Source organism: Poeciliopsis prolifica, unplaced genomic scaffold, assembly GCF_027474105.1.
Source record: "Poeciliopsis prolifica strain line A6 unplaced genomic scaffold, Auburn_PproV2 SCAFFOLD019, whole genome shotgun sequence".
Taxonomy (NCBI): domain Eukaryota; kingdom Metazoa; phylum Chordata; class Actinopteri; order Cyprinodontiformes; family Poeciliidae; genus Poeciliopsis; species Poeciliopsis prolifica.
Genome location: NW_026562394.1, coordinates 4,881,939 through 4,909,443, shown reverse-complemented (window position 1 = coordinate 4,909,443; position 27,505 = coordinate 4,881,939). Strand labels below are relative to the sequence as shown.

The 27,505-nt window shown below is 38.9% G+C and overlaps 2 protein-coding genes and 1 long non-coding RNA gene across 7 annotated transcripts; 2 read left to right on the top strand and 1 right to left on the bottom strand.

The window, feature by feature from the left end:
* Window positions 1-790: 790 nt before the first annotated feature.
* On the top strand, window positions 791-18,468 carry gab3 (GRB2 associated binding protein 3). 2 transcript variants are annotated; one of them, XM_055043693.1, is made up of 10 exons: window positions 791-1,288; window positions 5,163-5,463; window positions 12,171-12,321; window positions 12,409-12,854; window positions 13,373-13,422; window positions 14,720-14,966; window positions 15,850-15,940; window positions 16,168-16,252; window positions 17,384-17,503; window positions 18,009-18,468. In XM_055043693.1, exons 1-10 carry the CDS (start codon window positions 1,217-1,219, stop codon window positions 18,126-18,128), a joined length of 1,683 nt encoding a protein of 560 aa, XP_054899668.1. In that variant the 5' UTR covers window positions 791-1,216; the 3' UTR covers window positions 18,129-18,468. The 2 variants fall into 2 exon arrangements, with proteins under 2 accessions (XP_054899668.1, XP_054899669.1); XM_055043694.1 differs by having other exon boundaries at window positions 793-1,288; window positions 18,012-18,468.
* Window positions 3,286-19,773, bottom strand: LOC129368637 (uncharacterized). Of its 4 annotated transcripts, none has more exons than XR_008606882.1 (8): window positions 19,683-19,773; window positions 18,975-19,036; window positions 18,597-18,684; window positions 17,965-18,077; window positions 5,379-5,450; window positions 5,157-5,309; window positions 4,017-4,097; window positions 3,286-3,800 (listed from the first exon to the last, which is right to left on the bottom strand). It is a non-coding gene; the product is annotated as an uncharacterized LOC129368637 (long non-coding RNA). The 4 variants fall into 4 exon arrangements; XR_008606879.1 differs by having other exon boundaries at window positions 5,157-5,273; XR_008606880.1 differs by lacking the exon at window positions 19,683-19,773 and adding an exon at window positions 19,514-19,626 and having other exon boundaries at window positions 5,157-5,273.
* Window positions 19,067-26,855, top strand: LOC129368635 (APC membrane recruitment protein 1-like). The gene is made up of 2 exons (XM_055043692.1): window positions 19,067-19,567; window positions 21,550-26,855. The coding sequence occupies exon 2, from the start codon at window positions 21,629-21,631 to the stop codon at window positions 24,566-24,568; it is 2,940 nt and encodes a 979-aa protein (XP_054899667.1). The 5' UTR covers window positions 19,067-19,567; window positions 21,550-21,628; the 3' UTR covers window positions 24,569-26,855.
* Window positions 26,856-27,505: the final 650 nt, after the last annotated feature.

The window sequence follows — 27,505 nt, the reverse complement described above, 5'->3', positions numbered from 1 at the left end:
AAGGAGGACATTTTCAAAATACAGATGCCAAATACTTCTGCTCTAAGAGTCTATGGAAAATAAGTCAGAACAATCCCAATATTAATCAGCAAATTGACTGATTCATCCACCAACAGCAGCAGCTGAAACAAATACACAAAACACCAATGATAGGAGGATAGTTCATGTAGTAGATTCACCCTGACATTGACAGTATTTATAGTGAACTTGTCTGACATTTGCAAAAATGGGCAAGCTTGTAAAATAATTTGCCATATCTTACTGAATCCTAACAGACTTTGTAGGTGGGGAGACTAATGATTTTACATTACATAGAAAGAATAATCAAAAAAACAATAGAAAATGTAAAAGGCTCCAGGATTCATGTAAACCATTTCCAAAGAACCTCAAACAGGTGCTGGCATATTGATTTTGCAACCTCTCTTATCACTCCTTTGCATAACAACGCGATACGTTAGTTTTGAAAATATGGCGATTTGCTTAAACAGGGGCTAAAGCACTGGCAGAAAATGAGTCAAAACAACAAAGCAGCTGTAAGACCACAATCATGTACCTAGTTTTCTGTGAGACATGTTTGCAACTTGCACAAGTATTAATATGAGAAGTTATGCTTTTTTTTTTTCCAGAACATGCAGCATTTTGCATGTAGGCCAGAAAGTTCAGTTTTGGTCTGGTCTGACCACATGTTTGCTGTGTCTTCTAATTCAATGGCAAATAACCACTCTTCTGTAGATTCTTTAGAAGCACACATACACTGTTACAATCATATTTTATTTGTTTAAAAAAATAAATCTAAATTAGGCTCTATTTGGATTGGTTGTAATGTGAGAAAATGTGATAAGAGTTCAGGGAGTGCGAATCCTTCTGCAAGGCACTGTCTTGAAATACGATGTAGCATCCACATAACACACATTACCCGTCTTTAAATCTGTCAAACCTTTTGTATCTGCAGGATATTTCTCACCATCAACACCCTCTCTGCCATCCACCGACGCCCTCCCCCCCTCTCCTCTGTAACTGCGTCTGTCTCTCTCTCTCTCTCTCTCGGTCAGTATGATCAGTTTCTTTACTTCCTCCTTTTTGGAGTGGCTGGGCTGACTACCAGAACACAGGATATGCTTCACATTGCTCTCAGTTTCACAGCAGCAGCAGCAGAGGCAGCAGAGGCAGAGGCGGCGGTGGATCAGCCGTGAGAACGACACACTCTGCAGTCAAGATGAGTGCCGGGGATGTGGTGTGCACCGGCTGGCTCATTAAATCCCCCCCGGAGAAGAAGCTGAAGAGATTTGTAAGTACAGACTCTTGTCTTTGTCCTCTGTTGGGACGTGGAAGGGAAGGGGAGGCTGCGCTGTTTCACCTTGCGTCTGTGTGCTGGTCTAAGTCCCACGCACTCATACACACGCCGACTTGGACATGCTTATTGTAATTCCAGTCTTCTTCACGTTGTCTTCCTCGCTTCAGCATCTGCCACCTCACTGATCCACCCACACTGTTTGTAGCAACAGAAGAGTAAATGCTCATGGAAGCAACTCCTGTGGAGTTAAGAGTGTACCTGCATGTATATGCTCTGTGGAACAGCATACAGCCTTCATTGTTTTGTGGTTGTTGGGATCATGTGATGATGTTGGGCTGCTGTGTGTGCATGTGTGTGTGTGTTTGTGTGTGTGTGCATGTGTGTGTGTTTGTGGGATGACTCTGTGTATTGTGAAACATGGGAAGTAATGTCAGCAGCACCCAGACACTGAAGCGACAAGCAGAAATAGTCCCGCTTTATGATGGCTGTTTTTGCACTTCCTCTGCATGAGTGGAGGAGGCGGAGGGCCCTTTTGACAACGGCGGTTCAAGGAAACCCTAGGTGGAGTTGTGTATGTGTGTGTGTGTGTTTATGTGGTGATGGGGGTAAGGGGCTCGTGCTGGAAATAGAAACTCATGCAAATCTTGCTGATTATGTTTCGTTTAGTTCGACAGACAGCCATGCTGTTTTCCTCATTCAAATGTCAACTACTGGCACAGTGTGCAGTATGGAAATTTCAATTATCTTGCTCAAAATAATCGTTGTGCTCCCTGCTGCAGAACTGTTTATGCAAAATGAGGCTGCGTTTATGCACAAGACTTTACTCTTTGCTCAATTTCACCTGAAGAAACAAAATAAGAAAAAGGGTATTTTTTCCCCGCATTTGTCGCTTTACAAATGCGGGGGTTTGTAAGTTTTATGTCGTAGACTATAACATAGAGTGTAATAAAAAAATGATACATGATGCAAATAAAAATCTGAAAAGTGTGGAGTATTTAGGCCCCATTCAATGCAATTACATGCAAAAATATGCAATAATTCTTACCCATGTTTTTTCACAAAATAAGTTAAGTTTGGTTTAAGTTTAGTTGTGGACTTTGACAAGGCCGTTCCAACAAATAAATATGCTCCAATTTCCTGCGGGAAGTTGAACCTCCATCACAGTCAAGACCTTCTGCAGCCTCAGGTTTTCTTGCAGAATTGCATGGAATTTAGCTCCAGCTATTTTCCCATCAACTCTAACCAACATTATTAGATTCTGCTAAAGCAAAGCTTCTCCACAAAGTGATGGTGTCATGATGCTGCATTAAGTCAAAAAGTTCAACTTTTGCCCCGATTGCCTGGAGCACATTCTCTCATATGTTCGCCTGAGTTGTTGTAAACTGTAACTTTTTTCTTTTATTAATGCTTATTTCTTTCTTTCTTCCATAATGGCAATATTTACAGCAGATAACTTCATATTTTCAACACATTCTGAGCTGTGAAGCTCTGCAGCTCCTCCAGAGTTACCACAGGCCCTTAGGTTCCTTTTCCGAATAGCTCGACTAGCTTGTTTTCTATGTTTAGGTAGATGAGAATTTCTCTCTTATTTTCTCAAGCTGTGTTGTAATGGAAATATACTTCTTTACAACTTGGTGACTTTTTTGTCGTGCTATGTGATTTCTTAAGACAATTGCTGCAGTGAAATGTAAGGGCTCTGAATCCTAATGCAGCCACGCTTTAAAAACACGTCTAACATTTTTTTCTGAAATGCAACGTCAAGGTTGAAAGCTTCTTTATGTTGAGACTATTGCATGAACATTTGATGTTGCTCTTTGACAAAAACCAAAAGAGTTTAAGGATGCTTTAGGAAGGGACTGCAATTGTGCACTAAGATGCAAAACACTGCTTTGTTTATATCTGTCGGGTTGCGAACAGGACAGATTTAACCTGCTGCAAAAAGAGAGTAATTTCTGGAAATGTATAAATGACCCAGATAAGAATGACTCAGTTCGTGGCAAGAGGTTAGAAATGGACCAAAGTTTACTTTGGTCACATGATGGCAGAAATGCTAACTTCATCCAAAAAGGATGAACCAAAGATGCATGGAAAAACTTTGTCAGCAAGCATGTTTACACCTCGAAAACTTTTGTTTTATTTTGCCTTGGATTCTTCTCACATGTTTCAGATATATCAACAGATATCTTCTCTATGTCTCTGTAAATATATATAGATTGCCTTTGCAGCTGATATATGGAGATTGACCTCGATATCTATAAAAAACAACTTGTTTTCACCCGGACTCAGAACTTTGCATATGGTGAACACCCACTGGATCAAACTGCCATCTGCAGTTATGGTTTCCTTTTAAAGCTGGCAGTGTTATACGCACCAAATGTGCTGCGGGTCGACCCATTTCCTGGTGTGAGCACATGAATTCATGACCGACTTGTGCAGAAGAAGAAAACAAAATACATATTCTATGATGGGATCACATCACTGCCCCACAACAGTGCCTTGAAAAACCCTGAAAAGAAAAAGAAAAAAGAAAAAAAAACAGAAATTGTTAGCTTGGCTAATATGATTTATTAATCATTTCCTTCTATTTTATTATTTCAATTGTTCAATATTATAATGCAAAATCATTCATTCTTGACTGAAATAGCTTCAGGGTTTCATAAATATAAACATTCAGTAAAGTGTGAACTCAGTTTTCAGAAACAACCAAGAGATGTATAAATACCTCTTTCGTTGTGATTCTGCTAAATACAGTCAACTTCCTCTTCTCAGCACTTCTGGGAAACTGGAGCTGAGGTTCCGCTTGCTGACCAAAACAAAAGCAAGAAAAAAAATATTAATTTAAAAAAAAAAGATTAAAACTGCAAAGTTTGCTGTTGAGAGCAGAGGTTGTGATTCTCTGATCCACAACAAGAACAAAACAGCTACGATGACCTGAGAAAAGAACAACGCTGCAGCCACTGCAGAAACAAGCTCCAAGAATGACATGAGGAAAAATGTAGTGTCGGGCCTTCTACAATGACTCAAATTGATGAATTATGAAAACTAGTCTAATAACTAAAATGGTTAATAAATCATATTTAACTTATCAAACAAGATTAGCAAGTTAAATAAAACTGTCATCTTATGCTACTGGTTGTGATAAACAGATTTTTCCCCCCTTGTCTTAATTAAACAAACAATTTTGAGGCATTTTCAAAACGATTGTTTGTCAGGTTTTTCAGGATCAATACATGTGGACAAATTTCCTAATGTTTCAATTTTCCAGCTTGCCTGACCCACGGACTCCGATTTTGAGCAATTCAAAATTTGCGTTCGCTTTTTCTAAGAACTGGTGGTGAAATGTTCTTTGAAAGAAAGAAGAGCTTTGACTAAATAGAAAAAGTGTTTGTGGTTCAAAAACTCAAATTAGGTGCATCATAGTGCATGCTGTTGGTTGATGAATCGATAGCCTGAACATGGTAGGAATTACCAGTTTTAATGCATTTTAAAAAATAAAAAAAAAAAATAATCTGATTTGACCAGAGAAAATCTGTTTTGGTGATAAGCTCTGTTTGGTGCTAATCTGCATTCAAAGCCTATTGAGGTAAAAATGGTTGCTTATTGCAGAATAAATACTGGATGCTTCAATTAGAGCTAGAAACCACGTTAAATTTATTATTTTAACATGAAAATGTGTGCAAATGCATTAAATGTTTCTAAGCTTCTAAAACTGTTTTACGACAGTTTACGACATCCCAAAGAGTCACGTAGATCCAACAAAAAGAAGTCGTATGCGTTAAACCTGCAAATTAACTCTAAAATGAAATTGTAAATCAACTAATAATAAACAAAATCGAAATATAAAATGTCCTTTCCCTTCTACCTGCAGGCGTGGCGGAAGCGCTGGTTCGTGCTCCGGTCGGGGCGAATGTGCGGCAACCCGGATGTGCTGGAATACTACCAGAGCAAGAACTCCAAGAAGCCGATCCGAACCATCGACCTGAAGGAATGCGAGGTGGAGATGCTCAACAGCCAGCTGCGGATAAAGCGGGACTTTCACGGGAAGCACCTCTTCGTGGTGAAAACGGCTTCCCGCGTTTTTTACCTGGTGGCCAACACGGAGGAGGAGATGAACGGCTGGATCAGCAGCATCAGTCAGATTTGTCGTTTCGGGAACCTGGAGGAGGCAGGTAGATACAGAAATTTATTTATTTATTTATTTATTATATTACGGTAAAATATTTTTACCGTAATTATACGGTAAAATATCGGCAACCACAGCTGCCGATATTTTACCGTTAATTAGAATTAAAATCTTTTTTACAGTGAACTTTTTGTTTACCCCTCTGATGTGTGACTGACCATACAGTCCTCCGTGAGTGGATCTTTTGTGACATGTGTTTTTATGCTACTTTTGTCCTTTTGACTCAAAATAATGTTTTATATAATACTTTCTGCTATGCTAGGCGTCCAGGAGGCGTCCTAACCAGATGCCTGAGCCACCACAACTGGCTCCTCTCGATCTGAAGGAGCAGCGGCTCTGGTCTGAGTCCCTCCTGGATGCCTGAGCTACTCTCTAAGGGAGAGCCCTCACATCCTATGGGGAAAACTCATTTCGGTCACTAGTATCTGTGACCTTGTTCTTTCGGTCATGATCCAAAGCTCATGACCATAGAAGAAGGGTAGGAAAGTAGATTGACCGGCCAGCTCTCTCTTCACAACAGACCGCTACAGCACCTACTTCACTGCAGACACTGCACCAATCTGCCTGTCGTTCTCCTCCATTTTTCCCTCATTCGTGAACAACATTCCAAGATACTTAAGCTCCTCCAATTGGGGCAGGACATCCTCCCCAATCTGGAGAAGGCACTCGATTCTTTAGATCAGACTCTTTCCTTCTGATCTACATGGTGAAATGTTAGACAGATGTTTCTGACATCATCAGTTCTGATTCCTTTTTCTCTGAAACCTTGAACTTCTTTGGACTTTACCATGAGGGAACCTCTCAGTGACCCGATGCAGTCAGAAGGTCTCATGTTGTGCAGTCAGAGAGAAACAATCATTTATTTAGCTTCAGGCAAACATTACCCATCAGTCCACACAGAAAGATGAACTGAAGCTTACAATGACGTCTTACATTTTATTGTTCCCAGCCAAGATCTGTGGCTCATCTATTTATGCATTTATTTATATAGCTATGAATTTTTATTTTATTTATTGAGATGATAAAAGAAAGAACCTTGATCACGTTGATCAACAAGTTTTGCATGTCATTGAACACTCTCTCTCTCTCTTTTGGTTTCTCATCCGGGGTGTCAGACACACACAGACACTCACACACACTTACACACAAATAATAAACATGCACAATAAAATATAGGCAGTAATTTTAGCTAGTCTGGTTAGATAACTAGTGTTGGTTAAATTCAAAGAAGGCTAATATGTTGATTCATGACAATAACACTGTCACAGTCCTGATGATTGACACACATTTGTGAGGTAAAACATAAAGATCATACTTACATGTAATAGAGTGTAAAATATTAATAATGGGTGACACTTAGGACTCTGTGTATGGTTAAAAAAAGTTTTTCTGTCAGTCACAGTTGGTAAGACAGAAAGATTCTCATTAAATTCCATAGGAAATGAATGCGGGTCATTTCTGACCCACTCACAGAAGAATGGGGTAGTGATAGAAAAAAAAATTCTATTTCTTAAAATGTGTAAAAGGTCATTTGAAAATTTGAATCGCATGATATTAGTAACATGTTTTTGAGGAATACCCGGAATATGAAGTGATGAAAATTTTTCTTGTCAAAAATATTGCAAAATAAATTACCTCACCCGGTCAAAAAAGACCCACTTACGCATCAGAGGGTTAAGTTCTGCTTTAAAATAAAAAGTTAGCTCGGAAATACACCTGTCTCGTTGAAAAACACACACGTCCTGCCATGGGAACAAGTACAAAATCAGTGGCGTCACTGTTCCCACTAAGGAAGTGGCAAACTTAGAGGTAAACATTATGAGGTCAGAACTGTTTGTCTTCTTCCTTTTTCAGCTTTTGGTGAAAACACAAAGACTGCGTAAGATTTTTGACCATGAGTTGCAGATTACTTGTTATAAGTATGAAGAACCTCGCAACATTATCCCTACCATGTAACCTCTAATTATGTCACGTTGAAACCATAAACTAGTTTTATGTGAATGTTTTGGTGACAGCACTCAGTAGCGCAGGCATTATTAAGTCAGCAGAAAAAGACACATGGTCTCAAAGGGAGTTTTTTTTGCATAAAAGATCTGAAAAGTGTGATGTGCTCCTGCATTGTTCAATGATAGTGTAGACACGCCACATACTGAGAGGGTCATCTCTACCCAGCTGTCTCCCTCCACCAGTGCATGTCTTGATGTCACGAGCCCCACATCATCTTCTTTACAAAATAGGTTAAGCTCAGTAAGATTGGAAGCATTAAATACTCAGTTTAATGCTGAGTATTAAACTCTATTGGGATTTTATCCAGTTTGGCCAAGATTTAGCTCCATCTATCAATTTTTTAAATTTTTTTTCCTGGTCACAAATTCCATCCTCACAGCATCAGCATGAGGCTGCCATCACCTTCTGTCCCTGTTAGGTACTCAAATGGGACAGTGTGCATTGACGTACGTTTGACTAACATACATGCACATGATGTGCATTGATGTTACTCAATGCTTTGAATAACATCAATGTACTCAATGTATGTACATTAGGTACATTTACATGTATGTAAATGTACGTACATGTACCCAATTGCAGCTGAAGGAGAATTGGCCACATCTTACTGTCTGAACAGCCAAAAATAATAACTTTATAAAATACTTTTTATAAACTTAACAATATAAATCAATCAATTAATTGATTGATTGAACAATATAAAGAAAATAATACAAAAATGGGGAGGGATAATACCAGTTACCACTTCCCTTCTTAATTAACTCTTAAGAGGTGTCTTAATTTAACTGCTTTGGTCTTCATGGTGCTGATCACACATAGGTGCATCTACTTACTAATTAGGTAACGTGTCAATTGTTCTTGGTTTCATTTTAGGGTATTAGACTAATGTGGGCCGAATCCAAAAGCACAACTAATGTTTCTTAATTTTTCTTGTTGAAAAATCTGCGAGTCTACGAGTCTTTTTCCCACTTCACAATTATGCGCAACTCTGTTCTTGGTTTCTTCTCTAAAATTGCAGTCAAGTACAGTGAAGCTTATTACTGTAATGTGAAAAGGTTCAAAGGTTATAGATAGTTTTGGAAAGCACTGCTTCTGAACCACAGCTTTAAGTGAGAAACTCTGAGGCCGTCTGTTCACAGAGGTGCGGCGACTTTCGATAGCTTATCGGGTAAAGCACCAACTTTAATGTTTATACAACCCCATACACACACTCCTCTGCTAGGTTTGCCACTTCACAATCTAAAAACAGCGATTACTCAGACTCTACGCCTCTGCACTGACTTTATTTTTAATAAAATTCAGCTTGACAATTAAAAAAAAAAGCTGGGACAGACAAACAAACTGCACTTATAAAATACCTCATTAGCTCTTTTCAAAATCGACGAAACTCCATAAAATCCAGGAGACGTTTGTGTCCCGTTTCTTGATCGTCATGACACCAGGTCAAATATAAGTTGATCGTTGTTTTTAAAAAGCTCAAAAATATCTCATTTCTCAATATCAGGGCCAGTGCTATTGGTAGTTTGCATCTTCTTGATGCCCAAATAGCCAGAAATGTTACTTTTAACTGTTAATAATCTCCTTGAATATGGACAAAACTGAAATTCTTCTTGTAGGTTCTGATCATCTACAAGATCTCACTTAACCTCGTTTGAATCCTCTGTTTGTTATTAAACCCTGTAAGCATGTTAAAACTGAGCTGTAATTTTGGCTCGTCTTCATCTTATATATCATGGATATTGTGATATATCCAGAATATATCACAATCTACATTTTATTGATTGTTTTTAAAGTTTTAAACACCCTGGCTCCTTCCTGTGTTGCTGAGAAGCTTATTGAATATCTCCCTGACACCTTCAAATATATTCTTATTCTATCAGCTCTTGTTCTTTGAGCTCATATCAGTTTCTACCCTGTGTACCTTTGAAAGCAAACTCAACACATGCTTATTCTCTCAAGCTTTTACTTCGGTTTATGTATTCGGCTTCATAAAATGTTATTGTCCCGGTCATTAGCCTGTTTTTACATCTTTCATTTCCTGATTTTATAGGATTTTAAATCTCTATGTTCCTACTTGTAATTTGGTGGAATTGGTGTTTTTATTGTTTCATTGGTGGCTTTTATTTCATTCTTACATATCCTTCCAAGCACATTGAGTCTACGACTATCATATGACATGTACTCTGTAAATAAATTTGATTTGGCTGTCGTCTTTTCAAGTGTAATCAAAATGTGACCCTCCGCTTATTTTTTTCATCATTTTTTTCTTTTAAATAGAAAAAATGTCTTTTTTTCACTGTCCCTCTTACCTGGGTCTATTTATTTATCTTAAATTTCCTATTGCGAATAACAGCATCGTTTAATAAAAGCTATCTTACGAAGATTAAAGTTTCAGGGCCAGTAAATGTCAATAAAACATATTTATTGACATAATTTAACTTTTCTTACTGTGGTACATTCACATTTTGTGGTCACAAAACCATTTTCCTGCCTGGGGCACCAAACATTTGGACTAACACTGATGATAAATTTAAAGGCACTTCATAGAGGAAATGATGTGAAACCTCAAATTGGTTGCAGTCCAGAATGCTTTCACACTTCGAGCTTGCACCAAAAGATCACGCCTTTTCTGGTCTGCAAAACCAGCTGATTAATTTCTCCGTCTCTAAGCTCTCAAACACGCTCCACAATCACACTTTTATCAAGCCCTGGTTACCTCCACCAGAGGCATCTCACGCCTCCCCACAACAGCGAAAAAACCCAGAAGAGTAAACTTTGCTCTATTTAGAACTCCTAACACATCAATATGTAAAATATTTCCAGACAATTCTTCCCGTGACCCAAACTATATGCACAGTTTACTTGCTTGCAGACAAACTGCGTCTTAACGTTCTGTTGGCTCACCGACTCATGTGCATGTAAGGATGTTTCCAGCAGTTAAAAACTTTTTCAACATGCTGCTTGTGGTGCACCATGGTTTCTCTGCTTTATCAGAGGAGATAACAGCAACACCACTGGGGGGCCATGACAAGCTAATCAACTGTTTCTTTGAGTCATTTCCAGGCAGCTAAGTTCAACTGTATTTCTTTTCCATCAGTATCTGCAAAACTTTGAAGAAACCTGTATAACATGGGTTACAATGGGTTAATTTCTCTTTAGGGATACCAACATATTTTGAATTGAATTAAAAAGAACCTTCAACCTATCTACACTTTGACAAACTACAGTATATTTGATTTAGGGCTGAACGATACGGCTCACAAATGTATCACGATGTCGGCGGTTCATATCAGTCCATACCGATAATTATTAGCTTTTGATTTAAGTGTCTGAAACACTGCTGAAATATTGCAATGTCTTTGTTTGCTTTAGTCACAGATTAAATTTTTTGATTTCAAGCAGCTACGAGGCACCGTGGCAAAACGTGCTGCGCAAGTCGCTCGACAAGTTGTTGCTAGGTAAATTTGATTGGAATTTAATCAAATTCCAATCAAATTAGATTGGAATTTATTATTGTTATTATTGTCTCTGTTAATAATAACAGAGATAACAGATGAAAATTCCCAACCATTTTGCTATTGACTGGAGCCAGTTGTCCTGTCTTAGCTAAAGAAACCCTCCCTACTTCATTATGCTGCCACCACTATGTTTCATTGAGGAATGGGGATGACATTTTCCCAGATGAGCTGTGGATTTTGCTAATGCTCTCCTTAATCTGCCCTCTCAGTTCAGGTGGATTACCAAATCTTGCTTGGTTTGCCGTTGTGCTGTACTCTTTCCAATCTGTGGGATGCTCAATTGATAAAACAACATTCCAGCGTTTCAAGCTTGGAATGCTGTTTTCTCAACGGATTCTACTTTAAACATTTAGACCATCAGAGAAGTATTTAAACCAAGATAAAATCATCTATCGATCAAATTAAATGAAATATTGGCTATTTGGTCGTACTCTATTTAAAAATGTGTCAGATTAACTGATGCTGAGTCATCTGTTGTGTGCTACTTTTTTCTTTAAAAATATTTCACAAGCCACTGTATGTCAATTATGATGTTCTGAATTCATTAACAGTACAATAAGCTGTTCAGATACAGCATAACTGTTTCATCTAAAAAAAAAAAAGGCTCAGCGAAGATGTTCTGTAAAACCTCAGGTCTGTTGGAACGCTGACATCTGCTTGGATGAGATAGAGTGAGGTCACATTTTTGTTGTAACTACAAAAAAAAATCTCCTTTTGCAATCTTTTCTAAGGAATTGAAATGTTTTTCTTTCTTCTTATTCGACGTGACCACAAGACAACGTAAACCTCTGAGAGTAGCAAGTAGTTTCCTGAGAACAAACCTTTTGTGGGTTTTTTTTTTTCTTTTCTTTTTGTTGTTGTCATAACACACAGTTCTGCAGGGACGGCCTTGACTCGAAGGCCTTGAGTCAAATGGAATGAAAGAAATTTCTGAACTGAGCCAAACTGAGCCAAAAGAGACAGAATATCCAAAATAGAAAAAGAGGGAAGTGGGAGACATGTGAGTCGGACCTTGTGAAAACATCCCCGTGTCTCTCCTTTAAATTCACCTGCTTCATTAGAGGGGAGCACAAGCTGAAGCAGCTAGCACACGTTTTTCTGTGACTTCCATTTCTAGCTGCATATGAACTCAGTTCTTTGTGTTTGTTTCTCCTTTGGTTTGAATCAGAGAGCACAGATGATGGATCTTCTCTCACCCCCACCTCCATTCAGCCATCAGTGGACAGTGATCGAGTGTCGCTAGCGAGCCAACCAGACACCAGCTATCCACGAGATTATCTCCTCCTCTCACAGTGTGAAACAAGGAGTATAACCACGAGGTATGTGAAATCAGGAGAAAGTTTTACACCACTGGTTGATGTGTAACAAGTGTTTTCGTCTGTCTTTTTTTTGTTTTACATCTGTAGACAAGACAGCTTCACGAACTCTGACATCTCTCTGGAGCAGAGGTTGTCAGACGACGCAGCCAAGGACATGCACGCCGAGTCTTCCTTGTCCTCCATTTCTCACATGAGCCGCAGCCCGTCTCTTTACTCCAACGGGAGGATGTCCAGCGCTCCCTTCAGCGCTCCGTGCGGCTTTCCAGTGTTGCCGTCCGCCTCCTCTTCGCCGCTCCATTGCTGCTCCCCAAACGTTTTCCAGTTCGACAAACCTTTCTCTCCCACCGTGTTCGAGGCAGCCGGCGACACCCAAACGCCACCCCCGCTGCCGCCCAAGCCGACTCACCTGTCAGAACTGCTAAGTAACGGAGAAGCTCACAGGCCAAAGATGTTCAGTCCGCAGCACTTCCCCGCCACCATGCCGGTATTTTCCAGAAGAATCTCATTGTCCGGATTGGATCATTTCACAATGGGTACGGATTTTATTTCATTTTATGTGTGCAAACTGAAATACGAACATAGCTGCAGCTAGTGGCTTTTTTTGAATGAGCGGTCCCATTGGCAGATTCCATTCTTCTGTCACATTTGTTCCCTAATGAAGCCCATTGGTCAAATATTACCCTTTTATTAGGTAACTTACCCCAAAATATTAATCTAATGTCAAATGATAGACAATCAGTATAAGGTGGTCCTACTGCCAAGATAACACTGAATGCTTATGCACCAAACCTTACTCTTTGAATCAAATTCCAAATTTGACACCAGTAGTCATGATATTTTCTTACCCAGGAGCACACATTATAGCAGAAAAATTCACATCAGAGCACTTATTTTGCAGGGCAGCTAATCGATCTCATTATTTTGCCTCACGGCGCCCCTATAGATCATGCCACCTGGGGTAGAAAAGAAACCTGCCACTTGCTAAAATGTTGTTTTACGGTTGCATATTTCTTTAGAATCTGATGAGGTTTTCCTTATCTTGTATTTTCAGGCAACACGGACAGCAGATTAATGAGGAACAGACGACAGAGTGTTAATTTGGTAAGAAGATGTGTTGTTATTGGGAGTATGATGAAAAGCTTGTAGTTTTGCACATAAAACTACAAGTTGGAATTTTGCCTCGTTAATTTAATCACAACAATGTTGAAACAGCAGGAAACGGTTAACTAAATGGAATAAAATATACCACTAATTGCATTTAAAGTGTATGCATTACAACAGTACAACAGACCTTTTTGTTTGTTCATGAAAACAAATCCTAAAGCTTCTTACGAGTTCAGTGTCATCAAGTCAATGTCATATCAAACTCAAGTAGAACCAAACAATATTTAGTCTGCTCTTCACAATCACAAAGGACTGCTTGGCATTTTATTAGATTTCAACTATGCAACAACAGACTTTCCATACCGTTGGTGGATGCATCTGATTTAGATTTTAATGATTGAAATACACAGAGTGGGTGGAAAATCATACTGTATAATAAGATCTAGAGTGGGGAAAATATGCAACAAATATTACCTTTACAATATTGTTTAATATTGCAGTTGGATGTTTTTCTACAACTGTGCTATCCTCAAGAAAGAAGAATGCATGGCAGAATGTAGTTTAATATATTATGAAAACAAAGAGGAAAATGCAGCATTTTCTGAAATGTGATGACGAGCTTTAAAAGCCTCAGTCCATCACTGCATCAACTGCAAAAATAAAAAATCAAAAAATCAGCAGATGCAGATTGTCTCAATTCCTGCCAGAGAATTTGTGAGCAGATTTGTGGCCTGTTTTCAAGCATATTAGATTGGGTACGTTATCAATTGCAACAAGCTAATGCTAGCTATTGCTGGCGTTAGCATTAACCAGATAAAAATCAGGCTTTTTCACCACTGAAAGCTGACATGTTCTGGACTTACCATACTGACCTCCAAAAGACACCAATGCACACCAAATAGCAGACAGCATCAAAAATCTTTAAATGCCAGGAGGTTAACTTTAGGGAATGTCATGTCAGTAAAAGTGTTTCTTTTTTTTTCTCCATGCTGTAATAAATTTGTAAAATATCAGAGACATACAGAAAAGACAATAAAAACCACTGCTGCTGTTGTTGTAGCATACAAAGCAAGAGTGGGCAGGCTCAGAGTAGGCTGTTTTATGTTCTTCTGCCAGATACTGTGCACAGATACACCCAAGACAGTTGTTAAAAAATATCCACTTTGAAAACCACTTTTCTCCAATTACAAAGCATGTGGGTAAGAGGAGAATGTCCTACAGTGGTATTACAAAAAAAAAGCATGTACAACACTAATGCACCTGTCTGATCAAATGCGTCTTTGTCTCTTTTCAGCCCTGTTTAAATACAGTACGAGTTCAAAGCTACCAGGATGAGTCGTACGTCCCCATGGCGTCCCCTTCTCCCTCTCTTCCATCTGTCGAAGGTGACAGCTACATCCCCATGAGCCCCAGGACTTTCAGCTTCCTCGGTACAAACTCCAGAGCTGAGTCTGCCTCGTCACTCAGCCCAGTAATGTGCCAACCTGGAGAAATTGCACCACCTCCAGTTCACCGGCACCTCAAGCCTCGCTTACGGAGAGGTGAGAAGAATTTCAGGTCTGAGTGTGAAAAAAAGAAAAAGAAAAAAAAAAGAAGCTAATTTAGGTCTGATTTTTATCATGGCAACAATCATCTGGGAATTATTCAGCATCTCTCAGAAGTATTCATTCACCTTGAACATATTGTCATCAAGGCATTTTATCTGGGTTTTATTTGACACACCAACACTACATAAATCTGTAGTGGAATAACAATAAAAACGTTTCATTTTTGGTAATTTGAATTGTTTTCATGTAGCCATGAAAATTTATCCTGCAGATTTTATTTTGGTTGATTTGTCTTTTGAGGAACGGGGGGATTTTTTTTCCCTTCAGTTTTTGTAAACATGGAGTGTTCTGTTAAAGGAAATGCATATATTCTCTATTTGTGAATCATGTACGTTTTTCTTTTATATAAAATTAGACATAAAAAATGTGGTTAGTTTGACTTTTAATGGAAGGTCATTATGGTTTTGCAGCTGTATATCACATATGCAGTTATATAAGCACGAGGTTTAATAAAATATATTTAGACGATGTCGATAATGTCCGAGTGCCTAACATTTTTTCACAAATGCTGCATCTTAACCACTTTCAGCTTAGTACAATTCTTAGAGTACATACAGATATTGTGGATAACGTAATGTGAGACGTTTCTTGTGAATTGGAGAAACTGCATGGACACATGGTCTATAGTGCAGCTGAAAGCAAAACATTTTCCTTTTCCTGCAACCGTTGTGCAGCAACAACTCCAGCAGGACAAGTTTTGCCTCATCTTGTCTTAAATTACAAACCAATCAAAATATGATAACGGTCAAAGGATTTGAATACTTTTCAACTGTGTTAAGCTGACAAATAGCTAACTTTGAAATTTCTGAATCCACAGTTCGACCTCCACCTCTAGACCTGAGAGGCCTTTCGACAATTACTGAATTTCCCACCCATATCCCGCTATGCAGAGTAATGACTGATTCCTGGTGAGAGCAAAAGCACTTCTCCACATTTCAGATTGTAGATCTATTACAAAACTGTGTTTAGATATGACAAAGGCACATACAATTGAAAGCAATTTACTCTAAACTGGAATTATACCTTACAAGCACTAAAACTACAAAAATAAAAATAATAGGATAGAATGAAATCATCTCTGTGGCTGGTATTTTTATTTAATCTAGATTACGTTTCTCTTTGTTTTTAATCACAGCTTTCCTCTGACCAACTCACCTCTTGACAGAAGGCTTGAAAATGGAGACAGTTCAACGGACGAAGTGACAAACTGCTCTGCACCGGTAAAATCTGGATTTGATGGTGTTTTAAAAACCGTGTGTGAATAAAGTGAACACTATGACTCAGTGAAGTGACTAGTATTCAGAAGAAATGATCAGCATTTTCTTCATACCATGAAAGCTTCCTGTGGGAGTTTGCTTGGTCTGCATGTTGATTAAGTTCAAACAATAATAATATGAACAATAGGACCATTTATAAGTGGAAAAATCAGTTGCAGCATCACATATCTAAGGAATTCTAGATTTATTTTCTGTAATCTAATTGTATTGTTGTTTCTTTGTTCTTCGATGAGTGCAGATTTGCTTAAACTTCTTGAAATACGGTTTTAATCCCAACACAGAAGTGTTTTAGAATTAGACATGGTTGCTGCTAACTCTGATCATAAATAAATGTGGCCATTTAATATCAACTAATCTGCATTTCATGGAAGATTTTGTAGGTATTTTTTTACCAGTCAATATTCTTCATTATATCTTAGTTATAAGAACAAAACTGAAAACATTTTTTCTAGAATTATCAATATTATTGCAAAAGGAAAAAACAGGATTTTAGTACTAATTTCAAATGGGGAAAAAATGTCTAATTGAGTTTACATTTGAAACTGTCTTTAGCATCTTAGGTTGTCACACAGTTAACAGGATTCACTAACTCAGGTTTCTAAAAAGCTGCCAACATTTCAAAATGAAGAATGTCTCTCGACAGAAATTCAGAAGACGAAAAGAAACTTCCCCATAAATAGTTTCCACCTTCCTATTCCGATTGTCTGCAGAAAGCTATTCTGTTTTTTCTACCACATTTATTCTGTGGTAGCCCGAATAAATGTCAGGAATGCCCATCCAGGCCTTAGAAAACATAATTTGGTTATAATGAGATTCTTCTATTTTAAAAAAAAGTTTGCATCCTCTGCTTCATTTTAAGCAACTTTCTGATATTAAAATGAAACTAGTTTGTCACTCAGTGACATTGTCAACACTTTGGTGTGATAGTACTTTCTGTGATGTGTTTATTGACCAGGAGAAAATAAAAAATAGATATTTTTTGTTCAATACATATCAGTAATATAAAACACGAGTCTTCTAACAGTTAATTCAGTCTGGAATATTGAGATTGATGTTGCATCGTTTTTCTGGCAGGAATTGAGACAATCACTCTGTCTCCCCTCGGATGGAGCAGCTCAGCACTGGAAGAGAAGCTCAAACCTTGACTATCTGTCACTGGATTTCAACTCTGCATCCCCCTCCCCTGTGCAGAAGGTATGTTTTGGTGGACAAATTAGGAATTTATTCTACTAATGGCTGCATAATTGTTTGTTTTTTATTGCTATTATCATTCTTTTTGTGTTCTTCTTGGAATTATAAATGCATGTCCCACTGTGTGATTAATGGAGCAAATAGATGTTGTTGCATGAGGGAGAGACGTGGAGTTGCATAGGGTACTTTTGGGTTGTTAATGTCCAACTTGCAATGGTCAACGAGCACTCGGCTTGGAAGCAATGTTTTATTGCAATTTGAAAACGGAGAATTTTCCTAAGTCTACAATTAGTACTTGGACCCATGTGACATGATCTATATTACGACTGTGTCAATCTCCAAACAACGCGCTGCTAACTGAGGGCTCATAATGACACAATCCCACTTTGTGAACACCCTAATGCTACTTAAAGAAAATTAACACAAGCACCGAACAGTGTTAATGCAGCGAAAAAGAATCTCACCTCATCTCTTTACCATCTCCCTCTCTCTTCTTTGTTACGTCCAGCAGAAGGCACTACTCGCTGATGAGTACAAAGTGGACTACGTGCAGGTGGACGAGAAGAAGACTCAGGCCCTACAGAACACAAAAATGGAGTGGAAGGACGTCAGGCAGTCGAAAACCTGAACACAACATGCTAGAGGACGCAATCATTAACATGAACATGAATTCAAGAAAAACAGTATTGAAAAAAAAAACAGTAAGACATTCACGTGGAGAATTAATGGAAAAGCACTTTTAAAAATAGCACTGAAATAAAAGTCACACAAAAGCCATGAAGCCATGAGATGCTTGTTTTTTCTAGAGGAAGCGCGCAGTTGCACTCTGCAGGACAGAAATGTAAATTGTACGTGATCGTGCGATGCTCACTGTGATTTTTCAGTTCATTGTAGCCTAAGATTCATTCAGTTTTGTCAAAATGAAAAAAAGGCTGTAAATATGTGTGTAAATGTAATATAAAGGTCTAAGTCTATCAAAGTGTTTGTGTTCTATAAATAGCATGAACCTGTTTGTAACTTTTCCAGGTACTCCTGCAGCATAATTCCCAGTCAAAATCATAAGGGGATTTGCTAAAGAGGGTGGGCTTGGACTCACGATGAGCTTTCTGTGGAGCCACTTGAGTCTCAGGAGGCCTTCATGCAACTCTTTGGCAGTCCATTTTTGGTTACAGCCCCTCTCCAATCTGTAAGGTTCACATTATAATTTGCTCATGTTTTTGCTTGTTTGCTGGTAATCTGAGATATGCAAAGTCAAACAGCAGATCAAAGATTTCTTTCCTGACTGGTATTTTCAAGCTAATTTCCTGCACAGCACATACCAAAACTGAAAAACATGAAATCTAAGCAGGCTGGAGAAACATATTTTTTGTACAGGTACCAAACAACTTTTGTAGTTTAAAAAAAGGGGGGGGGGGGGGTATGTTATCTTTACATATATTTTTTATTTACTTATATTTTTGAAGGATCATCTTACCTTTTATTTTTATAGCACTGTGCTTTCCCATGGTTACCAGCATGTTGCGTCATTGACATGCGCTGTGGAATGGAGAGCCAGAAAAGGAGATTTTAGAAAAAAAGAAAAAAAAAATCGGGAGGAAGTCACCGTGCAGGATTTCACTTGTGTGTGTTTAATTTGACCCAGTAGGAGAACTCAACGCGCTCAGCAGAATCAGACCCTGGTGTCGATTCGCGGTTTCGGCTGATCCGCATTTTGCCCTCCTTAGTTAAAAGAGGCTAAGCGGCGCCGCCAGCGACAGCAGCTGCTTACAGACTCGCATCACTGCCAGAACCCGAAGAGGGGACACTCAGGATGGAGGGGTGGGGGGAGCGGGCGGTGAGTGTCCTCGGCGTTGTTAGCAAGCAACCACGGCTAGCTAAATGCAGCGGGGACCAACTGAAAGCCTTTTGCTGGTGAAGCTGCAACGAGGCCTGGCTAACCCTCAAGCCCAGGTAGTGTTCAAGAAGTCAAAGCCAAGTTAGCCTTCACAAAAAATGAGACACTAAAACACATACCCGACACCGAACACCATCACCTGACCCGTGTGACCCGCACTCGATGATTACACGGTAAGTTCACGATAGGGCTGTTAGCCTTGTGCTTTTGTTTTGCTGCCTCTTAATAGCTGACTGTGGTTCTTTTCTTCCGTTCACAAAAAAAAAAAAAAAGTGAACGTCGACTCACCTTTTTAACGCGGGACTTTGGTCTAATTCAGCTGCTACATTTCAACGTGTCGCCTGTTGCTTTATTACCTGCTGCAGCTAAACAACCCAGATTGCTCATAAAGAGGAAAACGTTGCGTTCACGCGGTTTTATTTTGTTGTATAGGAAGCATACAGGTAGGATACGTTGCGCCCTTTTTTTATTCATTTATTTAACTAGAAATTAGAGTTTTGTTTACTTACCACCACCTTACAAGTTCACAATACTCCTAATCATAAGTAGATGTAAAGGTGCATTGCATTTTGCAAACTTTAATTGAATTTAAAAGTATATCAGCTTTCCTGTAAGACTTAAATATTGTAAGAAAAATCGTATGAATTTCAATTTCAGTGATAATAAATCAACGTAGTGTAAATAGGTGGACTACAGGCGAATACATTTGATGATCTACACTACTGGGGAGTCAGGTAACTGTCTAAAAATTACTAACATAATTGTGGGAAAAAAACAAGAAAAGAAAGCAAGCAACAGCTAGTTTTCACTAGGCTTTGTTTTAAATTAATTTGGTAGCTGTTTATTCAATTTTATGTTTTCTTTTCTACAGAACAGTAGCGTTTTTTGGCAGCCTTGTATCCCCTTGGTGTTCATACTAGCACTGAAAATGCCTCGGCCTCATTTTAATTATACGCAGCTTGGATATATTCTCTCTTGAATTTTTGCATGTTTTTATTAATTTACATGCAGAGATTAGAGGCCAAAGCATATAAAGTTTGGGGGGGGAAAAGTCTTTATCTTATCATACCTTTTTGGCACACTAATAGACATGATTAAAAAGACATATTGTACACATTTTAACTTCAAAATGTTTATTTTTTTTTGCGTTTCTCAAAACTTGAAATTCAAATGAAACATGATCTGTTTGTACAGATATTTAAAAAGGTAAAACACAAAAAACGTGGCACATATTCAAACTACTAATAAACTGGTCTTGAATGTAGCAAATGAAGAAGTTGACAATGAATGAAAACACTTCATCCAGCATGCAGTTGTTCCATATTGAGAATGTCTCACCGACTTGCAGACACACTAAAAGCCTATTTTTGTCATTTTTTACATGCCTTTTTCTGCAAATTTAGATAAGCCATTCTATTTTTGAAATGCATCTCCTCCCTTAAAAAACAATCAGTGAACTTCTCTTCAGTGCAAACTTTGTAAGGAATAGGGCCCAAATCGTTTCCTCTACACTCTTCATTGTCTTTTGTTTTGTAAAGTTCTCTTCTTTAGTGATACATTAAAATTACTATTTTGGGGGGGGAAATCAGTTATAAAGTAATGCAAACATTACAATCTGATATGTTTGTATTATATTCTAGATATAATATAATAACTATATTACAATAATAATTGTATTTATATTTATAATGTAAATAGTAACTATATATAATATATTATTATAATAACTATAGTTATTATTTCACAGTTTAATGCTCCATCAGCTCTTAGCAAGAATAACATCAGAATGAAACTTACTTTAATGGGGAAACTATGTCTTTGTGCTTATTCATTACATACAAAATGCATATGTAATAGGTGGAGTCAGTGGTGGAAAGAACAAGACAGAAAAGCAGAGGGTATTAGCCGCAGGGATATGAAAAGTCAAAAAAAGCAAATGGAAAAATAAATCACCAACACTATTAAATTAAATAGTCTATACTGAAAGCAATGTTCCTTCTTCATTATTGTATCCACTTTTTATCCATTGGTGGCCAACCTTCACATCTACTTGACTGTACCACAAAGTGTTCTTGACATTTTCCTACTGTGCCCTTTATAGTTAAATTCTCGTGTAACATGATCTCTGATTTTGGTTCTGATTTTCTACATACAGGGCTCAGATGGAGGAAATCAGCTGATGTTTATCCTGTTATGGCTTCTGTCAAACACTCCCCTTTCTGAAGGACACAACCATGAGTTCTTGCAAGGCGGAGGAACTACCAAGTGACGGCAAGGATTCGCCTCCTGCTGCCAGTCAGCCTTTGCGAACTGAGCCTGACATTGTCCCTGAAGAGCTCCTGTCAGATCCAATCCACGAAACTGTTAAGTCTCAAAAAGCGGGAAAATTCAAGAGGACTGCCTTGACATTTTTCGGTGTTCGTAAAAGTATATGTATTCTACCGAGTTTCTTTGGAGGGAGGAGCAAAAATCAGAACAAATGGTCCTTTAAGAAAGGAATCGGCAAAAGCAGAACACACGATGGGCTTTGTAAGGTCAGCGATGACAAAGCTCTCAGGAGTGGGCATACCTCTTCTGGAGACTTTGAGTACCACATCCACAGGGACGGAGCTGGAGATCTCCACAGTGGCTGTCAAGGGGAATGTAATCACCCAACCCCTGACCAGAAGTCACTGACCCTTGGTCGACAGAGAAAAGGCTTTAGGAGTCTTTTTCAGAGTTTTAGGCATCACAGAAGCCAGAGAAATAATGATACAAGTGAAGCTAGTGCTGTGTCTTCTCCTCAATGCAAGAAAGAGGTGCCTGTTGTCCAGTGCAACACAAACCGCAGTGCCACAGAGTTCCTAGAATGTGATCACGACGTGCCTGAGTTTGTAGAGGATCTGTGTGACATTTCCATTGGTCTTGAATGTAGTCATGCAGATGCAAAATCAAAGGAGAGCAGCATGGAGAAAGAATGCCCAAAGTCTGAGCCTCAGCTGTCTGATGACAAATACAAGGATGCTAACTTAAAGGCAGTACCTTCTGGTGGTTACGACAACAGTTGCAGACGTTCCAGTGAACCTTGTCTGAAACTTCAGACGGCGTCCGAAACACCTGCCGGTTCGTCGGATCAGCTGAACCTAATTTTTGGAGAGGTTTCATCGTTAAAGAGCTTTGATTCCCTCACAGGTTGTGGGGACATCATCGCAGATCAAGAGGATGACAGCATCACGGAAAGCACAGTGTCTGGAGAGAGGAGCAGAAATGGAGGGAAGAGAGCCTCCTGTTATCTCACCTACCAAGGTGGCGGCGAAGAGATGGCCTCGCCAGAAGATCTGGATGGAACGTGTCTTCAGGATTTCTGGGGTAGCAACACATCAGAGGTTGTCTGCTACAGCTGCGATCCGGAGCAGACAGAGATGAGCGCTGAGTTGACAAGTTTGCACAACGCAGATGCACTGAACAGCAGCACGCAGCAGGCTGGAGCGATGGACACGTCATCCATAGCTGATGTTCTAACCCCTCAAAGTGAGCATCAGGAGTCAGGTCCTAATAGCGATGAGGGATATTATGATTCCACCACGCCAGGGCCGGAGGAAGGGCAAGAAAAAAGGTCAGGCAGATTACCCAGGGACAGTTACAGTGGGGATGCCCTCTATGAACTTTTTGCACCCGATGAGAGTCTCATCAGCCCTCATTATGAAAACAAATCCCAACCTCCCAGTTCAAAACACAGTGACTACTTAACGGAGCCAGTCAGCTCAACAGATCCTGCCTTTGTCCCAAAAATTAGTCACTTACAGATAAGTGCTGATCTGTACAAAGATGATTTTCTTGAGATGCCAAGCTCATTCAGTACAAATCAGGATGTCGGGGTGAACGAAATCTGTAATCTGAATTTAAAACCACAAATATTAGTCAATACAAACAATCTCAAAGCCAAGATTTTCAATGAAAACGAGGGTATGCTTGCTTCTGCCGACAAAAACACAAAACCCATAAATGCAGAACTTGAGAAAAGATGCAGTGGTTTATCGTTTGGAAGCGCGTCGGACCCAGACTTTGAGACCTTCTGTGAACCCAAAGAAGAGCATATTGAAGAAAACAAGCCTGTGGCGCTACCGTACAAAAATATCAATTCTCAGTCTGAAGAATGCAACAGCTACATAGAGGACGGGCAGACGGTGTGTTTCTCACAAGCACTTCTGGATTACACAAAACACACCCAGTTGCTGTGCAAGCTGGGTAGCGAGGTGGACGACTTGGAAAGGAGCTCCGCCTTCACTCCAAACATGGAGGCCTTACCAACGATTGTCACATTTGATGTTGTAGACCTTCGCAACGAGGGGGAATACGACGAGCAGATCCACATGGAGCTGGAGGAGGATGTTTCATCGCCTTATCAGGAGTTTGAAGAAAGCTACCTACAAAAAGACGCATTTGCTGAATGCGACTATCAGATGTTGGACCTGTATGAACAGAATCTGATCAGCAACACATGGGCTGTTGCTAGACACCCGCGGCATTTGGGTCTTACGAGGGTCAGCCAGTCTACATCGAACCAACTGTCCCTGGACAGGAGGAGCAGGTCACTGGATACAGATAGCCTTGAGTTGCCTGAAACGTACAGAGAGAACAGACCTGCTGTGTCCTCGGAGCAGGACTCTGAGAGAAATTGTTCACCATATTATAGAAAGAAAATAGTCCTGTCCGCCTCAGAGGTGAGAGACTGTAGCAATGTTACGAGCCTTTCATGGGAGAAGAAATCAGAAGTGACTGTGACGGATGAAACTACAAAAAATATCCAGAGCCTCAGTCAAGCCCACAAGCAACCGCAGTATTTTTGCTCTGCGTCTGACGACCTGAGTTGCGATTTAGTTTCACAGAATCCAGAACTCTACAGTAGGCAGTGTCATCTTCCTTTGCGATCAGATTGCTGTCTTCCTTATGGCACCTTTGGGATGAAGGAGGAGGAATCTGATGATGTTTTCCGCCAGAGTCCTGCTAAGTTACACTCTCACAGTCAGGGCAGTAAAGACAGAGCCCTAACAGACAGGGAGGTTCTGTCCCACGCTAGAAGTCCCCTCAACTCTCCCTCAGTTAAGGAAAATACTGTTATCTTCAGTGAAGCAAAGGGAGATGGGGTGACCCCTGTGACCTGCAATAATCACTCTGAGGCCACCTGTAATTGAGTGTGAATCACATATAAATGTGCCATAGAGTGTTTTAACAGCGTGCTGGTCATTTCACCCCTTTGTCAAATCATATCTTTGTGGTATTGGATGTCTGGAACTTATTTAGATCCAAAATTGAGCTGTTTGCTCTGGAATGTTTTGGACAAACCATCGTACCAATCAGGGGAGAGCTTGCATTTACTATCAATAGTGATGTAAAGTTATTTTCTGTGGTTCATGTGACTCCAAAATAATAATATGTACCTGCAGGGTTAATTTGGTTTAATTGGAGAATTCTAATAGGTCAAGTAGTAGCTCCTTAAGTCTGTTTTCTTTTTCCTATTTTTCATGAGTTCCATATTTTACAGCCATTATTGTTTTAAAATGTACCAAGTCTAAAACAAAGGTAACCCAAAGCAAATTATTCATTTAAATTTAACAAAACAGTGTACTTATTCTTAAAAATAATAATAATAATATTTCTGCTTGAGATAGCGTTCCTGCTTATTAATGAAGTAAAGAAATTACACTTATTTCTATACTTTTCTTACGTGAACTGAAATACATGCTCTAGTTAAATATAGGATAATAGTTACAAAATTTCTCCTGTCATTATATTTTGAGTTTCTGCAAGAAAAACATCTTATTTAGAGAGTTGTCATAATGTTCTAACTGCACTTTACCTGAACACTTTATCATTTATCTCTTTTTGGCAGTCTGCTCAAATATTTCTGTAGAGTTTTCTGTAAAACCTGCATCCTGTTTCTGCTGACTATCTTTGCATACAGACATGGTTCGCTGATAATTTCTGTTTACTGGCCAACACAGCGATCAGAACCAAAGTTACTGTAATAGAAAGTTCAACAGATAGGACAGTAAGGCTATGGGACAAACTGGCAGCTTATTGATATGACATGGCGAAGGGGCAAACTGACTCAGACCGACTTTTATGTGTATCCAAAGTAGCATTTGTATCTCATTTTTTCTAGTACAGCTGATTGTTTTGAACAGTTTGACTCACTGTGATGGACAGGTGAAATACATTTTTAAAGCAATTCAGACGTGCAATAAGAAAGATAATGACCTGCTGCATTAAATAAAATGCTCTGAAGTCCGAATAAAAAAAAAAAAAAAGCATTGCTCCTTGTATGTTTGCACACGACTGTTTCAGATGCTGGCTGAAAGGGTTTGAGGAGGTGGTTGTGTAATTTTTAGTGAAAATGCCAACAGTGTCATCTCATTAAGCTACTGAATTTAACTGGAATGTTGCAGACGTTCAGGTCTCAACACTAAATCTCACGCTCTGCTCTGTATTATCGGCACACATCAGCCTGGGTTTTATGTGCTGCGGCTTCGTTTTTCCACTGCTGCCTTTCGGCAATGAATGCTTTTGCTTTAAATGTCTGACCATGTTCATGTTTACAGTCACTCTTTGCAGTAGTGAGGTCTGTTTTGAGCTCTAGATTTATCCTCAGATCAGATTATAAGGGAAAAACAGCAATGTATAAGTTCAGAGAGAGAAATATAAAATGCCTTGAATATATTTTTCTTAAACAGACACATTTTGTCAGATTTAAAATACATTGAGTGGAACTAAAAAAAGAAAAGTGCCTGTTGGCTAATTCATCTCTCATAAATAAGTGTAGGGAATATACAGATGGTTCTAGTAAACAATGGTGATAGGGTTTTAACTTTAGCTGTCACATTTCATTTACATATAGTAAGCTTTGCAAGGCAAAACGACTATTTGTTTAGCTCATTTCTCATGCAAATGGAGAAAAAGCTAAACATTGTTTATCGAAGAGATACTAAAGAGCCTCCCCAGAAGCAGTTAAATAAAGTTAAAAACATGTTTACTGTGTTTGCTGCAGGCCTGGAAATGGCAGAACCCACCATTTTATGCTTTTTTTTTTTCTTCCTGCTATCTTTTGGTTGGATAAACTTCATAATGCTAGCTAAAACCATAAACTCAGTCGTTGAATTCAAGTGTGCTGAATTAACAAGTATTGTTCTGTTTGAATCTGAAATCATATTTTTGAAGAAAGCTGGTTTCAGCTTGAATCATTTTCTTGTGAAAAAATGTTTTTAACAGCATTTTCAGAAACAATGTATTTGTATTTATATTTTCAACTACCTGTAGATTGTAATGTGGACAGAATTGTTGTTACAAATTGTCAATACTGTATTTTGAGTTCAACTTTTTTTTTTTTTTTATCGAGTTGCATTATCTGTCTGAAAATCTGTTAGTTTGTCTGAATAGAATACTGCCTTACATAAGAATAAACACGACAACAGTTTAGCTCTATTTTTGTTTTTTCCTCTTTTTTTCAGTTCACCAACAATCGGTTCACCAAGTCTGTGGTTGAAAGCGCACCTTGGCTGTGAGAACTATTGTAACCACACACATTCACACCACCAGTTAAGAGAAGTTCATAGTTTCAGGTTCAGGCACCTAAAAGTTTGTGCAAATAGAAAGCTACCTGAACTGCAAATGTGGATTACTATTAAACACAGCTCTGAATGAGATTCTCGCAAAATCATATGAATTAAAATATGGATTCATATTTTCCTATTTTATTCCTACTTGAAACAGTTGCTGGTGGCGCTCCCGTAATTTCCATACAAGGACCCTGTTATTTTTTTCCCCAATAGGAAATCTTATCATTTTTGTTGATTATTTTGCAAACAAGGGAAAAGTGTAGTAGCCTACTTTTAGTGAGGTGGCCCGCAGTGCAGAGCAGCATGTGAGGGAGGGACAGCGCTGTGTTGCTCTGTGCTCCACAGCCAGGAAAAAATACCACTCTGGCATGAATGAGTTCAACAAGTCGGTGTGTAAAAGCATGTTTTGATATGAAGGCTGTCGTTTTAAACACCTGCTACATGATGTTCCCACTTTAAAAAAGTAAAAGTTATCTTTCACATATAATATCAACTGTTGAAAAGGAGTCTTTTCAG

What these genes read in the sequence shown, in the direction of transcription:
- gab3 (XM_055043693.1), top strand. Translation starts at nt 1,217, where the DNA reads ATGAGTGCCGGGGATGTGGTGTGCACCGGCTGGCTCATTAAATCCCCC. An exon ending in AGAAGAAGCTGAAGAGATTT is followed by an intron (nt 1,289 to 5,162) that starts GTAAGTACAGAC and finishes TTCTACCTGCAG; the next exon opens with GCGTGGCGGAAGCGCTGGTT. An exon ending in ATTGGATCATTTCACAATGG is followed by an intron (nt 12,855 to 13,372) that starts GTACGGATTTTA and finishes TTGTATTTTCAG; the next exon opens with GCAACACGGACAGCAGATTA.
- LOC129368635 (XM_055043692.1), top strand. Translation starts at nt 21,629, where the DNA reads ATGAGTTCTTGCAAGGCGGAGGAACTACCAAGTGACGGCAAGGATTCG.